At 43.7% G+C, this 17,178-nt stretch overlaps 5 protein-coding genes across 17 annotated transcripts in view; 2 read left to right on the forward strand and 3 right to left on the reverse strand.

The window, feature by feature from the left end:
- Positions 1-761: 761 nt before the first annotated feature.
- Positions 762-2,359, forward strand: myf6 (myogenic factor 6). Its single transcript, XM_088406854.1, has 3 exons — positions 762-1,313; positions 2,001-2,094; positions 2,188-2,359. The coding sequence occupies exons 1-3, from the start codon at positions 762-764 to the stop codon at positions 2,286-2,288; spliced, it is 747 nt and encodes a 248-aa protein (XP_088262980.1). The 3' UTR covers positions 2,289-2,359.
- A 2,496-nt stretch (positions 2,360-4,855) lies between these two features.
- On the forward strand, positions 4,856-6,248 carry myf5 (myogenic factor 5). The gene is made up of 3 exons (XM_088406855.1): positions 4,856-5,263; positions 5,900-5,966; positions 6,044-6,248. The coding sequence occupies exons 1-3, from the start codon at positions 4,856-4,858 to the stop codon at positions 6,217-6,219; spliced, it is 651 nt and encodes a 216-aa protein (XP_088262981.1). The 3' UTR covers positions 6,220-6,248.
- A 2,024-nt stretch (positions 6,249-8,272) lies between these two features.
- On the reverse strand, positions 8,273-12,057 carry lin7a (lin-7 homolog A (C. elegans)). Of its 2 annotated transcripts, none has more exons than XM_088406023.1 (6): positions 11,928-12,057; positions 10,091-10,209; positions 9,960-10,031; positions 9,660-9,869; positions 9,391-9,602; positions 8,273-9,280 (listed from the first exon to the last, which is right to left on the reverse strand). In XM_088406023.1, the coding sequence occupies exons 1-6, from the start codon at positions 11,965-11,967 to the stop codon at positions 9,250-9,252; spliced, it is 684 nt and encodes a 227-aa protein (XP_088262149.1). In that variant the 5' UTR covers positions 11,968-12,057; the 3' UTR covers positions 8,273-9,249. The 2 variants fall into 2 exon arrangements, with proteins under 2 accessions (XP_088262149.1, XP_088262150.1); XM_088406024.1 differs by having other exon boundaries at positions 9,387-9,602.
- A 757-nt stretch (positions 12,058-12,814) lies between these two features.
- Positions 12,815-15,798, reverse strand: LOC148405468 (uncharacterized). 3 transcript variants are annotated; one of them, XM_088406020.1, is made up of 7 exons: positions 15,451-15,798; positions 15,077-15,146; positions 14,792-14,992; positions 14,471-14,607; positions 14,019-14,222; positions 13,810-13,874; positions 12,817-13,735 (listed from the first exon to the last, which is right to left on the reverse strand). In XM_088406020.1, the coding sequence occupies exons 1-7, from the start codon at positions 15,513-15,515 to the stop codon at positions 13,425-13,427; spliced, it is 1,053 nt and encodes a 350-aa protein (XP_088262146.1). In that variant the 5' UTR covers positions 15,516-15,798; the 3' UTR covers positions 12,817-13,424. The 3 variants fall into 3 exon arrangements, with proteins under 3 accessions (XP_088262147.1, XP_088262146.1, XP_088262148.1); XM_088406021.1 differs by lacking the exon at positions 15,077-15,146 and having other exon boundaries at positions 12,815-13,735; positions 14,792-14,939; XM_088406022.1 differs by lacking the exon at positions 15,077-15,146 and having other exon boundaries at positions 12,818-13,735.
- A 114-nt stretch (positions 15,799-15,912) lies between these two features.
- Positions 15,913-17,178, reverse strand: part of cald1a (caldesmon 1a) — a 36,428-nt gene continuing 35,162 nt past the window's right edge. For 7 of the 10 annotated variants that reach the window (XM_088406014.1, XM_088406018.1, XM_088406017.1 and 4 more), the window contains one exon: positions 15,913-17,147. In XM_088406014.1, the coding sequence (XP_088262140.1) occupies positions 16,901-17,147 (247 nt within the window). In that variant the 3' untranslated portion in view covers positions 15,913-16,900. The remainder of the gene's footprint in view (positions 17,148-17,178) is intronic. The other 3 variants (XM_088406019.1, XR_015864125.1, XR_015864126.1) reach the window with 3 other exon arrangements.

Genomic DNA, 17,178 nt, shown 5'->3' on the forward strand with positions numbered 1-17,178 from the left:
TCTTTACTTACTAAATATAACAGAAAAAAAGCAGCTACAAGTTACTTCACTTTAAGTGTAACTATTTTAGACATGCGGAGGACAGTGGGAGCTCCTTGAACTTTTTGGAATTTCCTAACAAATGTGTCTTTTGTCTGTGATTTACAATGAAAAACGTTGACCAAAACAATTGTGTGCTTAAAAATAGTGATAGGAAAATGAAGCCTCGTGAACCACTTTGTATTTTTTTTACTCCTCTAGATGGTGCCCCTAAATCAAAGATGATGGTGCGTAGATATCTATTACAGTATATTTCCAGTGCATCGTTAAGCGAAGAGTAGCATCTAGAGGAAGAGAAAAATACCAGAAGCGATTTATGAGCCTTAATTTTTGCATCATTTAATATATTCCAACAAAGTTTTGATATCCCTTTAAATTTGTAACGCTAATAGTTTCCCTTTTAGTGAAAATGAATATCGGCTCCAATAAGTGGATACTAACAACATTGATCAATATGGGCCAAAATATGTACTACAGCTTGATTGTAAACAATCCTTATATACATTTTTTTGTTCTAGCTAAATTGAAACGCCACAAGAAATTAAACAAAATTTTAACTGTTTGTCACGCCGTTTGTGAAACGTGAGGTAACATTCATATAGTGTGTGTATTTTGCTACACTGTGATTGTGAAAAAAAAAAGATGGTAGAGGCCAAGGCACAGGATAGAGTTTCACATTCTATATATAAGCCTGGTGGGTGCCGAATGTGGCGGCTATTTAAATGCCACAGCAGTCCGGCTTGAGCAAGCACACTACACGCAATATGATGGACCTTTTTGAGACTAACGCGTATCTCTTCAATGACTTGCGCTACTTGGACGACAGCGAGCATGGCGCGCTGCAGCCCCTCGACATGGCGGCCGTGTCACCGCTTTACCACGCCGCCGCCGCCGCCGTCGAGGACAGCTCGCCATCACCCGGCCCGGACCGCGCGGCATCCGAGACGGGCGAGGACAGCAGCGGCGAGGAGCAAGTCCCGGCACCGCCCGGCCTGCGCTCCCACTGCGAGGGCCAGTGCCTGATGTGGGCCTGCAAGGTGTGGAAGAGGAAGTCGGCGCCTAGCGACCGGCGCAAGGCCGCCACTCTGCGCGAGCGCCGCCGCCTCAAAAAGATCAACGAGGCTTTTGACGCGCTCAAGAGGAAGACGGTGGCCAACCCCAACCAGCGGCTGCCCAAGGTGGAGATCTTGCGCAGTGCCATCAGCTACATCGAGCGGCTGCAGGAGCTGCTGCACAGCCTGGATGATCGGGAACGTGACGCAAAACAAGACGCTGTAAGCGGGAACGGCCATCGCTAAACTTTCGACCTAGCTCGGGGTGTCAACGTCTCATATTGATAATCAGAAATTAGCCCAAAAAAACCACAATTGAATTATATATATTGGAACTACATTTGGTGTGCCATTGCAAAGCATGAGGTCTGCAGAAGCCCTTTTGGAATCTCACGTACGTTCTGAAGTACAATCACATACGCTAAAGCGTACACGTGTGGAAATACCGGAGATTTGGTACTCCAACATCAATGGCTAACTAACCCTGTCTGAGGTTCTGGGTTTGACGTTTGTATCTTCACACCCCCAACTGAGAAAACTGCAATTAAGAGTTCCTACTAACCCCGTTAAAATAGTCATCACAATAGTTAGCGCTGTTTATCAAAATAGTGCACGACGTATCGCCCATTGATGATGATGTGTGATTTTCCACTAACACGATTAATTTTACATCAAAGTTTTTGTTGTTGCAAAATGATGTGAGCAGTTTGACCAGGAAAAGCTATTCTTTGCAAAGCACAGGGATGCTAGAAAACATGCTAGCTAACTGGCGCTAACAACGTTGCTGCAGGTGAACAACAATGACGTTAGCATAACTCTGCTTGTTTCCGCGATAGTCAACATGCCATGACATGCCGTTATTCCCGCGATGATACTTTCTTGTTTCAAAATGTCGGATTGTGTCTCCAGCCGATTGCTTCAGGAAACCACTGGAAAAAATCCTGTGGGACCTGGAGCAACATAGCTGACCATTCCAGCGCTGGATGGGTGACCCAGAAGGAAGGTAAAGTGCGCCATACTTCAGCGTTTTTTTTGTTTTTGTTTGTTTTGTCTTTAAATCACGGTGTAATTTCTGCCGTTTTTTCCCCCCCTTGAGGATCTGGCGAGTCGTCGGCATCCTGCAGTCTTCTGCGTCTATCGTCCATCGTGGACAGCATCAGCAGCGGCACCGGTGACACCGCTGCTTCAACAAAATGATTTCAGACGTTTTCTCCAGTCTTTATCTTGGTGTATATATTTTGAAACAGTCAGAATTCCGATGTATTTATTTTATAATTTAAAACTGTGTGCTATTTAATAATTTATATGGAAAAAAAATAAAAGGCTTCTTTTGGAACACTGGACAAAGGCGGTGTTGCTTTTGAATGAGCGCATCGAATGGGCAAGACGCGTTTAGTGTGCGAGCTGTTTTGAGCACCGTGCAGACACAAGAAACCTGATAGCAGCAACAGCGATGTGATTTTTTTATGGTGGCACCTCCCCCCCGGACCACATTCACCCACCTCGCTCACCCGCTCAAGACTTGACACGCTGCGGCTCTCGCTGTTCTTTATCATCTGCTCATCTGCACTGGGGGAAAAACAAAGATTTGTTTCAACATTTTGTGCTAATATTGTTGAAAAAATGAGTCAGGAGAAAAAACATTATGGACATCAAACAGTGTTCTCACAAAAAAAATATTGTTTTCATTTGATTAATTGGGAAGGACACGAAAACAAATATATATTTCAAAATGTAAATAAACATAAAAAAACATTTTAAAAAATAGGTAGAATAAAATAAAAAAAACATTCAATTATAGTTTTGTCATTTCTGCCGCTAAATTGGTATCAAAGAGAGCTTCGGCGACGTGACCCTCACTTCAGTGCGCCTGTCACCTCTGACCCCCGACAAGCGAAACAGGAGCGCACAAGGCGAACGGCGTCGCTGCGCATGCGCAGACGCCCCGCCCGAAACTCTGCTGTGTTTTGGTCGCTAATAAAGCTTTGCCCCTCTCTACTTCTCCTTGTGCGACGCGCATTTGGTCGCAGACTCCGCCGATGCGTTCGTCAGCTGTGCGGGAGCAAATCGGGGGCGTCGCCGTGTTGTTTTAGGTGCGCGCAGTTCCCACAAAGGCGAGGCAAACGCTTTGACACATTGTGAGAAAGATCCGCATTGTTGCTGTGCGACTGTCAACAGCCTCGCACGCATCTGACAACATTGTGCCGGAAAAAAAAAAGTAAAAAAAAAAAAAAAAACGTTTCAAGCGCGATTAAAATCGTCTGAACGCCATTGGAAAAATATGCATCAAAAGTAGTAGGCCTGATCCATGTTTTTGAAGGAACATGGTTGAAGGAACATGACTGTCTTTTAATTTGATGTCTTGCTGTAATTTTTCAATTTTATGACAATTAGTCGAGTAGTTTGACTGTAATTCTAGCACGTTTCGAACCTTACAAAGAGATTGTCATCCATGTGCAAAGTGAACACATTTTAAAATTGGCGTTTTCTTATGTAGAAGACATAAGACATGTGGTCCTCTTAAAAAGAAAGATTGAATCTTATCATAGCCACCGTAATTGAAAAATAACTCCCTATTTTATTCATATTTTGTAATATTTTAATATTGCATGGCAATTACGTCTGTGTTCTTATTATTTTTGCTTAAAAAGTAGTATATTTCCATGTTACTAAAACCTAGGAGGCATGCTGCAAAATACTGAACAATTTTAGCACCTTAAAATATAAATACACTAAAATATCAAGTCACAGTGGTCCTTTAGCTTATTTTACAACATACGTATTTGAAAAAAGTGAGGTCCTTTGCAAACAACTTGGACGAGGGGCTTTTGGAAGCGCCGTCATCTGTGCGACGTCAACCAGCTTTAACGGCTCAAGTTTGGCCGAAGAAGCGGCACAAGTGTGGCAAGCGTAATGAAGGTGGCGCTAACACCTCTGCTGATGAGCTCCGAGGTGTTTGCTCCAAATGTGACACCTCGTCGCTCCAAAAACGCCACCATAACATTCTTCTTTGGTGACTTCATGCAGTCATTCTCAGGGAATTATCCATTTTTTTAGAGGAGAACAAAAAAAAACAGCCACAGGTTATAATTGAGGGAAGGATTTCTTTTAGAGAAAAGATATGACGCTAAATGAAACTTTATGTCCAAAATTTTGATATGCATTTTTTCCATAATTACATTTGTTATTTTTTTCCTCTCGAGATCACTATTTAAATGAAGTTCCTAAGTTTGATCAATCAGATAGCGAAACCACTAAATTATATATAAAGAAAATTGCTGATGATTCAGTTCCTAACACGTAATATAAAAATATTGAACGCGTCCTCTAGTAAATGCCGTTATTTATTTTCAAAACAATGCTAATGAGCCTGCCCTCACAGATAATGTCAGAAATCAAGGAATATTTCCTCTTCATAGACCTAAACCAGGATCTCAGACCAAAATGAGTTTCAATGGATTGACTTGCTCATTGATGAACTGTCGATTCATCGATAAATTGTCGCAGCGCTATCATGACGCAATTTGACGCAATTTGTGACTTTTTGTCTTCTTCCACACGCTCCGCGAGGGCGTCCGAGCGGGAAAAGATCAGCGAGGGCAGATGTGGGAATGTCAGCAGGCAGGGCACAGGGGGGTGCGAGGAGGGACGGGGCAGGGCCAGCGGGCCGCGGTAATTAGATCCGGCCAATGTGGGCCCCGGGGCATAAAAGGGGGGCCCGTGGGCAGCAGAGCCCTCACATTCCCCCCGAGGTCCCAAAAAGCATGAACGTCTTCTCTCCGTCGCAGCTGTACTACGCCGCCGGGTCCCCGGACGCCCTGGATGAGTCGGACGAGGAGGAGCACGTGCGGGCGCCCGGCGCCGCCCCGCACCAGCCGGGCCACTGCCTCCAGTGGGCCTGCAAAGCCTGCAAGCGCAAGTCCAGCTTCGTGGACCGCCGGCGGGCCGCCACCATGCGCGAGCGCCGGCGCCTGAAGAAGGTCAACCACGCCTTCGAGGCCCTGCGCCGGTGCACCTCGGCCAATCCCGCCCAGCGCCTGCCCAAGGTGGAGATCCTGCGCAACGCCATCCAGTACATCCAGAGCCTCCAGGAGCTCCTCCGGGAGCAGGTGGACCAGTACTACAGCGGCTCCGAACCCGCCAGCCCGCTGTCCAGTTGCTCCGACGGCATGGTGAGACCCCGCGCACCCCCCGAATCACACGGCATTTCGCCAAGCTCGTCGAGACGCGCCTCGTGTATTGTCCACGGGTGTTCTCAAAACGTGAAGGCTCGATTTGCGATTAGAACTCATCTGATCCACGCACCTCACTTAGCACACCCCTCGGATCTTGACACGTTCTAAACACCTGTAACAATCAGCCAAGAATTTTTCTTAAGGTTTTAGAGCCAGGTGAATGCCAAAATTCACAATTAGCGCACCGCTTTCGCAGTCTCTTCCAGGTCTAAAGTTCAAGAAACTTTTTGAAATTTTGACATTTAGATGTTGTCTTTTGGGGCTGACTCTCCAACTGGTAGTAAAAATCTCTTTTCCAGAGGTAGATTTTTTTCTTTTTAATAGCCTGGCGCACCTTCGGATGCAGATTTACAAGGTGAAAGTGTCGTCTGGCACAAGCCGCTGTGGCTTGCGCTGACTCAATCGATTGGCCATGCTGGGGAAAGAGAGGAAGGAGCCCTCGCTGCCCCGCATCGGGCTTCAAAGCGCACCCCCCTCCTACCAGCCCAGGATTTATTAGGCTGTCCGCAATCTCAGGAAGAGCAGAAGTATTTATGTATTCTGCTTGTTTTTTGAATTTTTTATTTCCACCAGACTGACAGCAACAGTTCAATGTGGCAGCAGTTCAACTACAGCAGCACTTATCCTTTCACGAAAAACGGTGAGAGCTCTTTTGTACCCCCGGTACCTCGCCTCAACCTCTTTACCCCGTTAATAACAACAATGATGTCCCCGCAGAGAGTTTGTCAGACAAGACGGCGGGTGCGTCCAGCTTGCAGTGCCTTTCCAGCATTGTGGACCGGCTGTCCACGCCCCAACTGGGCCACCGGTCCACCCAGGCCGTCCCGTCGCCCGCCAACTCGACCGACTCGCAACCGTGTACGCCGGGTAGCCCCATCTACCACGTTCTGTGAGGAACCTGATGGATTTTTTTTTTTTTTTTTGGGGGGGGTGCACCACAACTTGTAAATATGAAATGTAAATGCTCATTTATTGCAATGCTCATTAAATATTTGTACCAAACAACCTGGTGTGGTTGGTGTCAAAATCAAAGACATTCAGAGATTTGAGGGATTTTCGGCTCTCCATGTGTTTGAGGGGGTGTCAAAACAGGAATGTGGGGGCCGGCCAAGTGAACAACGTATTTGTTCTTTTTAACCCCGTGTCATCATCAACACCGTGTTGAGTTCATCAGCACACAAGCAGTAGAGAGCAAATGGCCTTTAATTGCACGTATTTTTGGACTTGGGAAAGCGGCGGGGGGTGCACTGTGTGAAAGGCATCACTACAAAGTTTTCATCCTGCATGACACTAAGTAAGTGCATTTCCACATTGCAGGTTATGTTATAATTATATTTTTTAAGGACATATTGATATTTTAACCGCATGAATGACAATCTGCCACAAATATGTCCACTTATTTATCCGCATGTTTGCTATCAGCGCAGCACTCTTTTTTTCCTTTATGAAATACAGACAAAACTTGATTTTTTTTTTGCAAATGAAACAACAGCAGTGAGATTTATTTGTACTTGACAGCTTTGTTTGCAACACTTACCAATGGCATGGGCAGGCAATGGCGGGCATAGTGGGCATTCCAGGCTGCGGCTTAAGTTCCATTGACCTCCCGAACTTTGTGAACAACACTAAATGTCAGCCATGACATTTTTCCATGAGACACGTCATCCACGGGAAAAGCTCACATGCCGGGCCTGTGTCGAACAAATCAGTATTAGTATGAAATACCTCTTCAGAAAATGTCATCATCATTATTTTGTACATGTAATTGTTATCAAAGAAATCACCTGTTTTGATTGACTATCGTGCTAAAAAAAAACGGTAAACATGGGTTTCAATTAGATTTAATTAAACTTCATTTTAGCTCTTACTTATAAATGCATCTTCTATGTCATATATATATATATATATATATATATATATATATATATATATATATATATATATATATATGAACCAACCAATTATTGTACAAAATATATCTGAATTATCAACCTAATTTAAAATTTCTTGACTGATAGGAGAGCTTTTGACTGTAATACTAAAATACGCCAATGTGTGGCAATGTTTTCTTACATCATACTTGCCTCCGATTTCCATCACTTGACTCACATCATCATCATATTTTTAAACCTGACAATTTATTTAGAGTTTTATTTTGCAACATTCAATTTGCAGAAATTTTATAATCGTTTTTCTCTAGCGTGGTAAATGGTTAAAAGATACTCGCTCATTCAAAACAATTGAGAAATACCCGGATATTAGCCAAGGCCTACGGCAGCTCTGCACGCTAAACGTGTTTGTACGAAGTCAAATATGCATAAAAGTAATAATTGCTCATATATAGACACCAATAAATGCCTTCAGACAATACCTGTGGTCATCAGACATCACCTGTATTGCTGTGTTCCACATCCGGTCATGCTACGGAAGTTCGTTTTTCGTACCGATTGTTAGAATGTTTTTGTATATATGCTAGTTTGCTGCCCCTTTGCGGTACGGAGCAGAACTACCTGCCAGGAAAGAAATGAAGCTATCAGCGGCCATGTTACAATGCTACTGTCTTGGCACACCTTTCTTGAACATTTTAATTTCTCCGTGGTGTTTTCACGTTATTTTCTGAATACGGCGTAAATAAATAAATATATAAACAAAAAGATAAATAAATAAAGATGGATGGATGGATGGAGGGGTGGATGGATAGATAGATAGATAGATAGATAGATAGATAGATAGATAGATAGATAGATAGATAGATAGATAGATAGATAGATAGATAGATAGATAGATAGATAGATAGATAGATAGATAGATAGATAGATAGATAGATAGATAGATAGATAGATAGATAGATAGATAGATAGATAGATAGATAGATAGATAGATAGATAGAAAATGCCATGAAGATGATAATCCCATGAGGATAGTGAAGTAAAAACAAGAGTACGCTTTACTGTACACAAGCACAAAGATTTATTTATACAAATATAGTGTGTATAACAATTGCATATCAACAATGTCTTATTTTTATTTTATCCAAACAGTTTGAAGATAGAAAACGATGCAATGTCACTTCCAAAAATGTGGTGTTTATTATTCTCATATGAGAAATCTGGCAGTGTGTCACGTGTTGCACTTTAAATAAGATGATCACTGATGAATATTAAAAAATGAGGAAAGCGTATAGACTCATATATTTTTGGGTTGGGATGGAAAGAAGACAAAATAATAAGTAAAGAAAATACAAAGATATAAACGCACAAAAGGTACTTTTTAAACAAGTAGGGAGGAGCACAGGATTATTGTATCCGAGGAAAACATTCCACATTTTTCACCAGCAATGATTGTCAAAATACCAACAGCCACATCATCATCTTTCAACATGTACACAAAGGGAACAATAAAACTTTGATCATAAATAGAATTCAGCTATGACAAATAAAGATAAATCTAGTGTATTTGGGTTCAAAGTGGCTGACATTCCGCTCGTCTAAAAAACAATTATTGCACAAAAACAGAGATGGTTAGGGAGAGGGTATTTCCATCCGTTTGAGAGAAACCAAGAAATCAGTTCACATTTGTTGCCGCTATTTTAGTGAATTATTTACCTCGGGGTAATTATTCAAACCCCAAATCATGAATTTCATTGACACTGGCCCAACTGCAAGTTTATTGCTGAATACAAAACAAGTCTTTTGCTACCACTGAAAACAGTTTTTGCCTCAAAAACAACGAGCACCATGAGGACTGCGGCATGATGGGAACAAAACAGATGCACCAGTGCAAAGCAAGAGGAGACAAAAGGTTAAAAAGAAAAAGTTCCTTCCTTCCCAAGCGCCAATCTCGCGTTGATTTTGGACTCGGTAACGGCGGGATCGACGGGACCGTCCCCCTCTCTCCAACAAATCGGGATGGGTTTGCGGATTTCAATTTGCCTTTTTCTTCTTCTGGAACAACCTGAAAGATCACCAGAGGAAGACGCTGAGAGCGGTTGTCTGTTGCATGGCCGAAAAGTGGAAAATGGCAGACTTGTTCGAGTCTTTTCAAGCATGAAGCGCCTCACCTACGACGTGTGGTTCTGCTGAGCCGACATGTTGTGCTGCTGCTGCTGCTGCATGAGAAGCTGCTGCTGCTGGCGGCGGCGGGCGGTGCGCAGCTTCTCGAAGCGTGCCTCCATCTCTTCCAACACCTTGGGCGTGTAGCGCACCACCAGCTTCACGCTGTCCTTGGCCGCCTTCAGCAGCTCCACCGCCTTCTCGTGGTGCTCGCCCTCCACGCTCTGCAAAGCGCCGAAATCGGGAGGGGTGCAACTTGTGATCGGCCCGCGTTTGCTCACCACTCCGTTGACGGACAGCAGCTGGTCGCCTCTCTTGAGGCCGCCGTGGCGCTCGGCCACCCCGCCGGGAATGATGCGGGAGATGTAGATGGGAGAGTTCTGCTCCTTGCCGCCCATCACGTTGAAGCCCAGCCCTTCCTCCGTTTTGGGAAGCTCCACCACCCGTGGGTGCGAGTGGCCCTCGCTGGCGGCGAAGGCAGCCACTGTGGCCTGGATACCCGGGAGATGCCGCTTAGTTGTACGTACATATAACGTATACCGGTCGGGAACGACTTCCGAGGGGACGGCGTCTGCTGGCACCTTGGCAGTGGCTCTGGCCTGGTACTCCGGGCAGCCGTTGACGGTGATGGTTTCATGCATGTACTGGTACACCTGCGCGGGGAGAAACGCTTGATTATGAGTGTTTCAAACAAACGCCCTCAAGTACTCACTTCGCGAATGGCCGTGCAGAACTCGCTCTGGAGAACTTTCTTCAGAGACTGCAGCTTGTAACCCGGAACATCACCCGATTCCTGCAGCTTCTCCAGCAGCTCGATGGCCCGAGCGACATCTGACGGGCAAAATAAGGACACCCGATAGGTCTGATTCATTGTCCAGCATTTGGAGAGAGAATTTGCATGTTCAAGTAAGATAGCTGTCTCAAACAGAAACTTGAAACGGTACTAAAGAACGACTGGAATAAGATGGCCGTGCAAAGAATTTGAATTTGCACAAACGGGCTGCAGCGAAAATAGCAAGCATGAAGGAAGGAGGCCGGGCCGATGTTATCCTTTGAGCTCAACTCCTGGGCTAATTGGCCTTATGTTGTCTTGAAAAATGGACTCCACCAGATGGCAGCCCAATTAATTCACACCTGACGTGTTGGGCGCCTCAACGGGCTGCTGCAGGAATATTAATCACGCCCTTTGGACTGAAACATGCCCGTTGCGTGTTCTTCGGCACCGTTCAGTCATATCAAAAACAAGCCCGTTTTCACGGCTTCGCCGAGATAGGCCTGATGGATTGATTCTTCAAGCAGTGGTGTTTCTTAACTCCTTGGGCGTCATGAGATTTACCGGCCGGAAAGAAAACATGAGCGTGTAATTGCACTCCACTCGCTGTTATGTACAAGTGGGTCATCACGTCGGACGGGAAAGGCACAAAACACAAACCGCTCCGGCATACCAAAGCAGGCGGAAGGAGAGGAAAGACCCCAAAAAATCATGACATCATCCGGAAAGTCATTTCCGTCAGCACAATAACAGGAAGTGCTACGCTGGAGCAAATTCTTCTCCTAAACAGCTGCTTGATACACCCAGGGGTGCGCATTTGCAACTCAGAATATTACTGTATAATTCAAGACTCCATGGACTATGATGTTTGCAGATGACATTGTGATCTGTAATGAGAGTAGGCAACAGGTGGAGGAGAAGCTAGAGAGGAAAAGTCAAGATACAGAGAGATGAGATAAAGAAGGTGGAGGAATTTAAGTATTTGGGATCAACAGTACAGAACCATCTTACAAGCGTTATTATTGAGTTAAAAATCATATTTTCTGCGCACCCCCAATGTCTGCAAATCGTTTGACAAACACCTGTCTGACTTTGCCAAAACTTTTGATTAAAAACTGTCACACCCCCTGCACACACATTCATGATTATTAAGCTCTTAGGTCCCAATTTGCTGCGCATCAATTTTCTGTAGTATTTTTCTTGATCATGTTGAAACAACGAAACATTCCTAACGTGGGAACGACTCCTTCCGCGCGACTGACGGCTTGCGAAATGAGAACGAGGAATCAATGTATTTATAGTCAACGCCAGCGTTGGGGATTGGTGCGCTGCATAGCTGTGGGATCTCCTATTTCCGCCATGGTCAGAATATCAATATCAGATTTTAAACAGCCTTTTTTTGCGCTTTTGAAATTATCAAAAACTAATCAACGTCAAACATGTTCTTATTGAAAAGGCTAGACGTGCGGGATACAAGAAGACCTTGCGCAATTAATAAATATATATTTTAAAAAAAAACATTGCACGTTCGCGTGCACGCAGGGCTAGCAAACATGCGCGCGCATGCTACAGCCGAGCAGGTTACGTAATATGAATAACAACAACAAGGATGTTACCGCGCGGTATCAGAAGATGGAAGAAGAACCTGACAGCACGTGAACGCACCGTCGTGCATGCCAAAACTGGAGCGCAGCATTTTAAGCGTCGATTTTTGGGACGATTGTGATGGATATAGTCAAACGTTGTGATTGGTGCTTGGGAGGAAGAAGCTCCTTACCTCGATCCAGAGTAAGCGGCTGTTGGAGCACCGTCGCCATGGCTGGATGACTGAAAATGAAAATGTTGAGTGGAGGAGGCGAGCGAGCGCTGGAAGGATGCAGGCAGGCTGCAGCAAAAGAGAGAGAGAGAGTGTGTGTGGAGGGGGGGGGGGGGCAGAGAGAGAGAGAGAGAGAGAGAGAGAGAGAGAGAGAGAGAGAGAGAGAGAGAGAGAGAGAGAGAGAGAGAGAAAACACTTTCGGAAAAAAACCCCATAAAACTCCGCCAAATGTCAGTGGCGTCCCAATAAACGGCTTGTTTGTTTGTGTAACCGAAGCAACATATACGTGACAATTGCATTATTGATCGAACGCTGCGGGGCATGTGATCGATTGCTCCACATGCTTGACTCCATCACGTGCACAAGCTTAACTCGCATCTAATCCATCCGAGCGACCTCCCATCATCCGTCCGTCCAGCATCCTCCCATCCAGGGAGGTTGACATTCATCAACTTAAGCTCTTTAGGCTTAATTCTCATGAAGGGCAAAAAATGGGAAGCTGCTCACCATTTACAGAGACCAAAATATCTAAAACAAATTGCCAGTGATGCCTCAATGGCGTCGCTTGTCAGGCAGGATTTACTTGCTTAGAAGAAGAAAAAAAAATCAATGCAATTCAAAAATTAATGTATTTGAAAATTCAATCAAAATAGACTGCATCTCAAAATGATTTTTTTGCTGCTTCTTTCTGTTTTTAAAGTGGGAAAATGAAACCAGCACAGAAAAAAAAACATACAGAAGATACAGTACAAGAGCTTCTTCTCCCTGATGACATCACACGGTTGCTTTCTAAAACAAGTGAAATCTTACCCATTGAGACTCATCATAAAAAGAACTGGCAAGACAAGAATGATGGCAAACGTTTATTAATATTTGTTTCCATCAAATGTAAAGCAGAAAAAAATGAGTCACAGTGCCATTTAGTGGACAAGGTTGTGTTGCGTGTGGACGTAAACAATACATATATATTTACTTATTTCCTTCAGCATTTTTACCCAAAGTAATCGAATACTTTTATACAACAAAAAAGTACCTGCAATTGAATGTCAATTACCTCGGGAACTAAATGAATTAGTTTATTAAATAGATAATCCGTTACTTTAGTATTTATGTAAATTCATGGATTACTATTTGCATTCATAAATTTTGTGACCCCTTAGCGGCCTTTAAATTGACATCAATGTAAAAGCCTGCCCTCATGTGGTGATGTTGTGGCAGTGCAGGCGATTTACTACAGTCGAACTTTTTTGGAGCTTTCCAAAGTTGACCTAGCCCATCATGCTTGGATTATTTGATGGTAATTTTTACGTGTGCTACATTGTGCTAATTGCCTTACAAATGAAGCCGTATCACATTTGTATCCAACAAAAAGTCGACTTAGTTTATAAAAACGATTTATAATGACTTTTGTATGCTTTACATATTAAGTTACAAAAACGCTCACAGTTTCAACACTCCTCAGTTTTTATTTTGAGCGTCTGGTTTTCTTTGGACCCTTTCAGCCGACTGGCAGTCCACAAGGCCAAATCCCGCGGCGACCTCGGCACAGCGTCCGGCAGCGCGGCGACGTCGTCCAGATGCCAAGCCGGTGTTTTGGTCGCAAGCAAACATACGCAAGGCTGCGGCGACCTTAGAAGGACTATGGTGGATTTTTTCAAAAGCTTTGACTGCTGCCGCCGCCGAGGCCGCGAGGGACCTATCGCTCTTCACGATGGATGACAGCTTCTGGCACATGACTTCAAATTCCAATGCGGCGGATTGATGAAAAGCTGGAAATCATTTATTATTTTTTTAACGTGAAAACTGGCTCAGTGAAAAAAAAAACATTGTTTGGTTTACTTGCCTTCCTCTGAAGAAACCTTTTGCATGTCTGCAAGGACCACCTCCAAGCCTGGTTCTTCTCGCCAACTGTCACGGGCGGGACAAAACAGCAATTACTGTACTTTTTAATAGGGGTTGAAACTTTTGAAAGAAAAAAAAAAAACCCTTTAACTTATACTCGAAAAAGTACACATTTAACATCGGTGTTGATTTAGATAAATCTCACATTACATGTAGCAGTGATCAAGAGTTGGGCAGAACGCTTCATTTGCTGTAGCGGCGATAACATCATGGCCCCCCCGAGCCGCTTTCAAATCAGATTCCGGGGCTGGACGCGGAGCTTTAAAAAGTGACCCGGGCAATTGGATGCTGTGGTTGTGCTCGTTGAAAATGTTGACCATGGTGGGAAAGCTGGGCAGATGAGAATCGGCGCTTCTGAGGAGACAGACAGAAAATGTTTAGTAAGCCGTCGAAGCGATTCAAAACTCCAGATCGGCCAATATACTTTTTTGTTCAGGGTCGGTACCATATTTATTGCAGTTAAAAGGGAACATTTTTCAATAAAACGGACCGGTGAAGCAGTGGGCAACCAGTTCAGGGTGTCTGAAATCAGCGGGGATAGGCACCAGCAAGCCTGTGACCCTTGTGAGAGTAAGTGGCAACAGAGAATAATGATTACTTACAGACTTTGCCTGCCTCTGCTCACTTGAGTGCGAAGCAGCGTCACACTCATTTTAGCGGGGCAGTCCGTGTTTTTGCTCTGGCTGGGTACTTTTAGGCGGCCTCGGGGTCTCGTTTTATGCTGACACCTGTAGTCCACCTTGAAAGACAAAACCAGATTGAGATATGAATCTTTTGGTTGCTAACTGAAGTGAGGCATGAGTATGCTTGTATTAGGGGTAGGAATCTTCACTCTGTATACATGCGAAGAATGATCATACTACTTTTTTTTGGCACGCCCCTAGTTTGTATGTGTGCCCAACACTAATTGATGCTCACGTTACCTTGAAAATAACTTTTTGGCCCTTCGTTGCGTATGTGCGATCCACCCTCCAGCCGACTGTGTGCGATTTCAGCCTCCGCTGGATTTCATCTTTTGATGACAAGACCATCCGAAAAGTCGCCTTAAAGTCGACGTGATCATCTGTATCTCTGATGAGGTCAAAATCACAGACGTGATAATCAAAGTTTTCTGGTAGATAGTTCTGTGAAACACGATAGGGAAAAAAGACATGAAGGCATGGGATTGAAAATCTGGACACTATAGATAAAGTAAACAGATATAGTACCTTTAAAGCAGGAAACTCTGAAATATTCTTGCTGAGACTTGTGCAAGTAAACCTTTTCTTCTCATAGGATCTTAATGGCATGTAAACACATTTTAAGTTATTATTTATTGCACATACACTAATAATTATTGTTTAATGATGTGATGGATGCATTTTCTCATTGAGAGACCTTCGTTACACGCTAAGTTATAATAACGTGCATAAATCACCACTACCAACAAAAAAGCACACGTGAGGTTGTTGTTGTTTGGGCGATAGCAAACAGTGAGGTTGTTTGGGCGTGAGCAAACAAACAAAAAATACAAGCACATTTTCAGCAATTGCAACCGCTTTGTCAACTTTCTCAAAAGCAGCGATAAAATAGTCGAGCTTACCCTTTGAATAGAATTCCATTCAATCTATTCACACCTGGTTTACGATTTGATGACTGTAGTTGCATGTCTTGTCTTTGAATTCATGCTACTTCCTGCGGATGCTGAGGATACCGGAAGAGATCCCACTGGGGTTCTTGGCAGGAAATGCACCACTTGCATTATGATTGGCTGCTGTAGCCCAACAGGACCCGCCCCACTGCATTCAAATCAGTTATAAGCGCCTTCAATTTATATATATTACTTTTAAATATCCTTAGCGAATATAATGCTGCACCGCTTCGTTGCGTCAGAATCCTTATTCGACTCCATTAATTACAGAAGTGTACCGGACTAAATACAGTACAAACCCCAGTCTGCTCTCTGCTGGGGAAATGTGGTACTGCACCCATTCGGCATTACTCAGAGAGACTCCCCCGTTATTAGGGTCCCTAAATACACTGGACAAGCTGCTCCCCAAAAAAGTTGAATCTCAATGCCTTTATTCCGTTGTTGCGTCAGCGGTACAATGTTTCAAAAACATGCGTCCACTTGGAAGCGTGCGTGACATTGGGAAGGTTCTTCACAGAGACTAACATATGACAATGTGTGGTGTGTTGCGTCGCTTACACAAAGTTTTCTGGTTAAGCAAAGAAATGTCAAAAAAAGCATTGAAAAACATTCATAAAATAAAAAAAAAACGTTTTGGTCGAGCCTCTCTCCCGCTCTTTCAGAGGCCGCGGAATGTGATTGTCGAGGTCGGAGCAGGAAGACAAAACATCAACGGAGCCGATAAAAATCCTCATTACAAATCTTCCTAACGTAAAGGCTTCCTTCCTGTGAGGCGTTCGTGTACGCTGCCTCATCGCTCGTTAAGCTTCATTGCAATCATAAGGCCTGATAAAGTACATAGTGGCTCGTCCTTGGACTTGCAGAGGCACCCTGATTTCTACTAGAGTGTGCATAAAAGCAATTTTTTTTTCGTAAGTCAAAGGTAAAATGGCTGCTTTGCCTTTGACCTTCTATCCATATATATAAAAATTTGAAGGCATCGCGTGCACCTGCTTTAAAGAGGAATGTTTGAAGCTACAACACACACACATAAATAGGATAATACAAAGTCATAACGGGCTTTTGTCAACACTGCCTGTTGTTGGAATGTTTACGAATACAAAAAAGTTTTGGATGTGAGTATAAGGATGTTAGATAAAATACAGTATGACCATACATGTGTGTGTTAACATACATTACTCAGATCATCGCTGTGCTAAAGACATAATAAATGTGACTTGAGCTAAATTCTACAAGTGCTTATATTTCTATCCTGAATAAAGTGTGTGAAAGCGTTTGCTTTGAATATAAATTAAAAGGAGACGGACTGGAATTTTATGAGGGGTTGCGTCTGTCATCAATATCATTAATGGTCTTTCTTTCACTGCAATTTTTAAGAGTTCAGAGTCATAACATCCAATTTTCACAGCATTTGGTTTCTTTTAGAAAGCAAATATAAACATGCAAAGGCACCTAAAGTTGCCACCGTACAAAGAAAAACAATAAAATAAGTGATGTTTGTGGACAATGCTAAGACATGTCTTTCTTTTCCTTCTTTTTCTTGGGGCCCCTCTTTGGGAACGGGGTCATTTTTTTGGTCATCGAGCCAAAGTGTTGATTGTTGTGGCTCTGGCTTTGGAAGGCTCCTTCTGGACATTAGTGGCCCATACCTGCAGAGGGGGACACGCAAAAAGACCTCAA

This window comes from Hippichthys cyanospilos, chromosome 22, assembly GCF_059441005.1.
Source record: "Hippichthys cyanospilos isolate Australia breed blue-spotted pipefish chromosome 22, RoL_Hcya_1.0, whole genome shotgun sequence".
Taxonomy (NCBI): domain Eukaryota; kingdom Metazoa; phylum Chordata; class Actinopteri; order Syngnathiformes; family Syngnathidae; genus Hippichthys; species Hippichthys cyanospilos.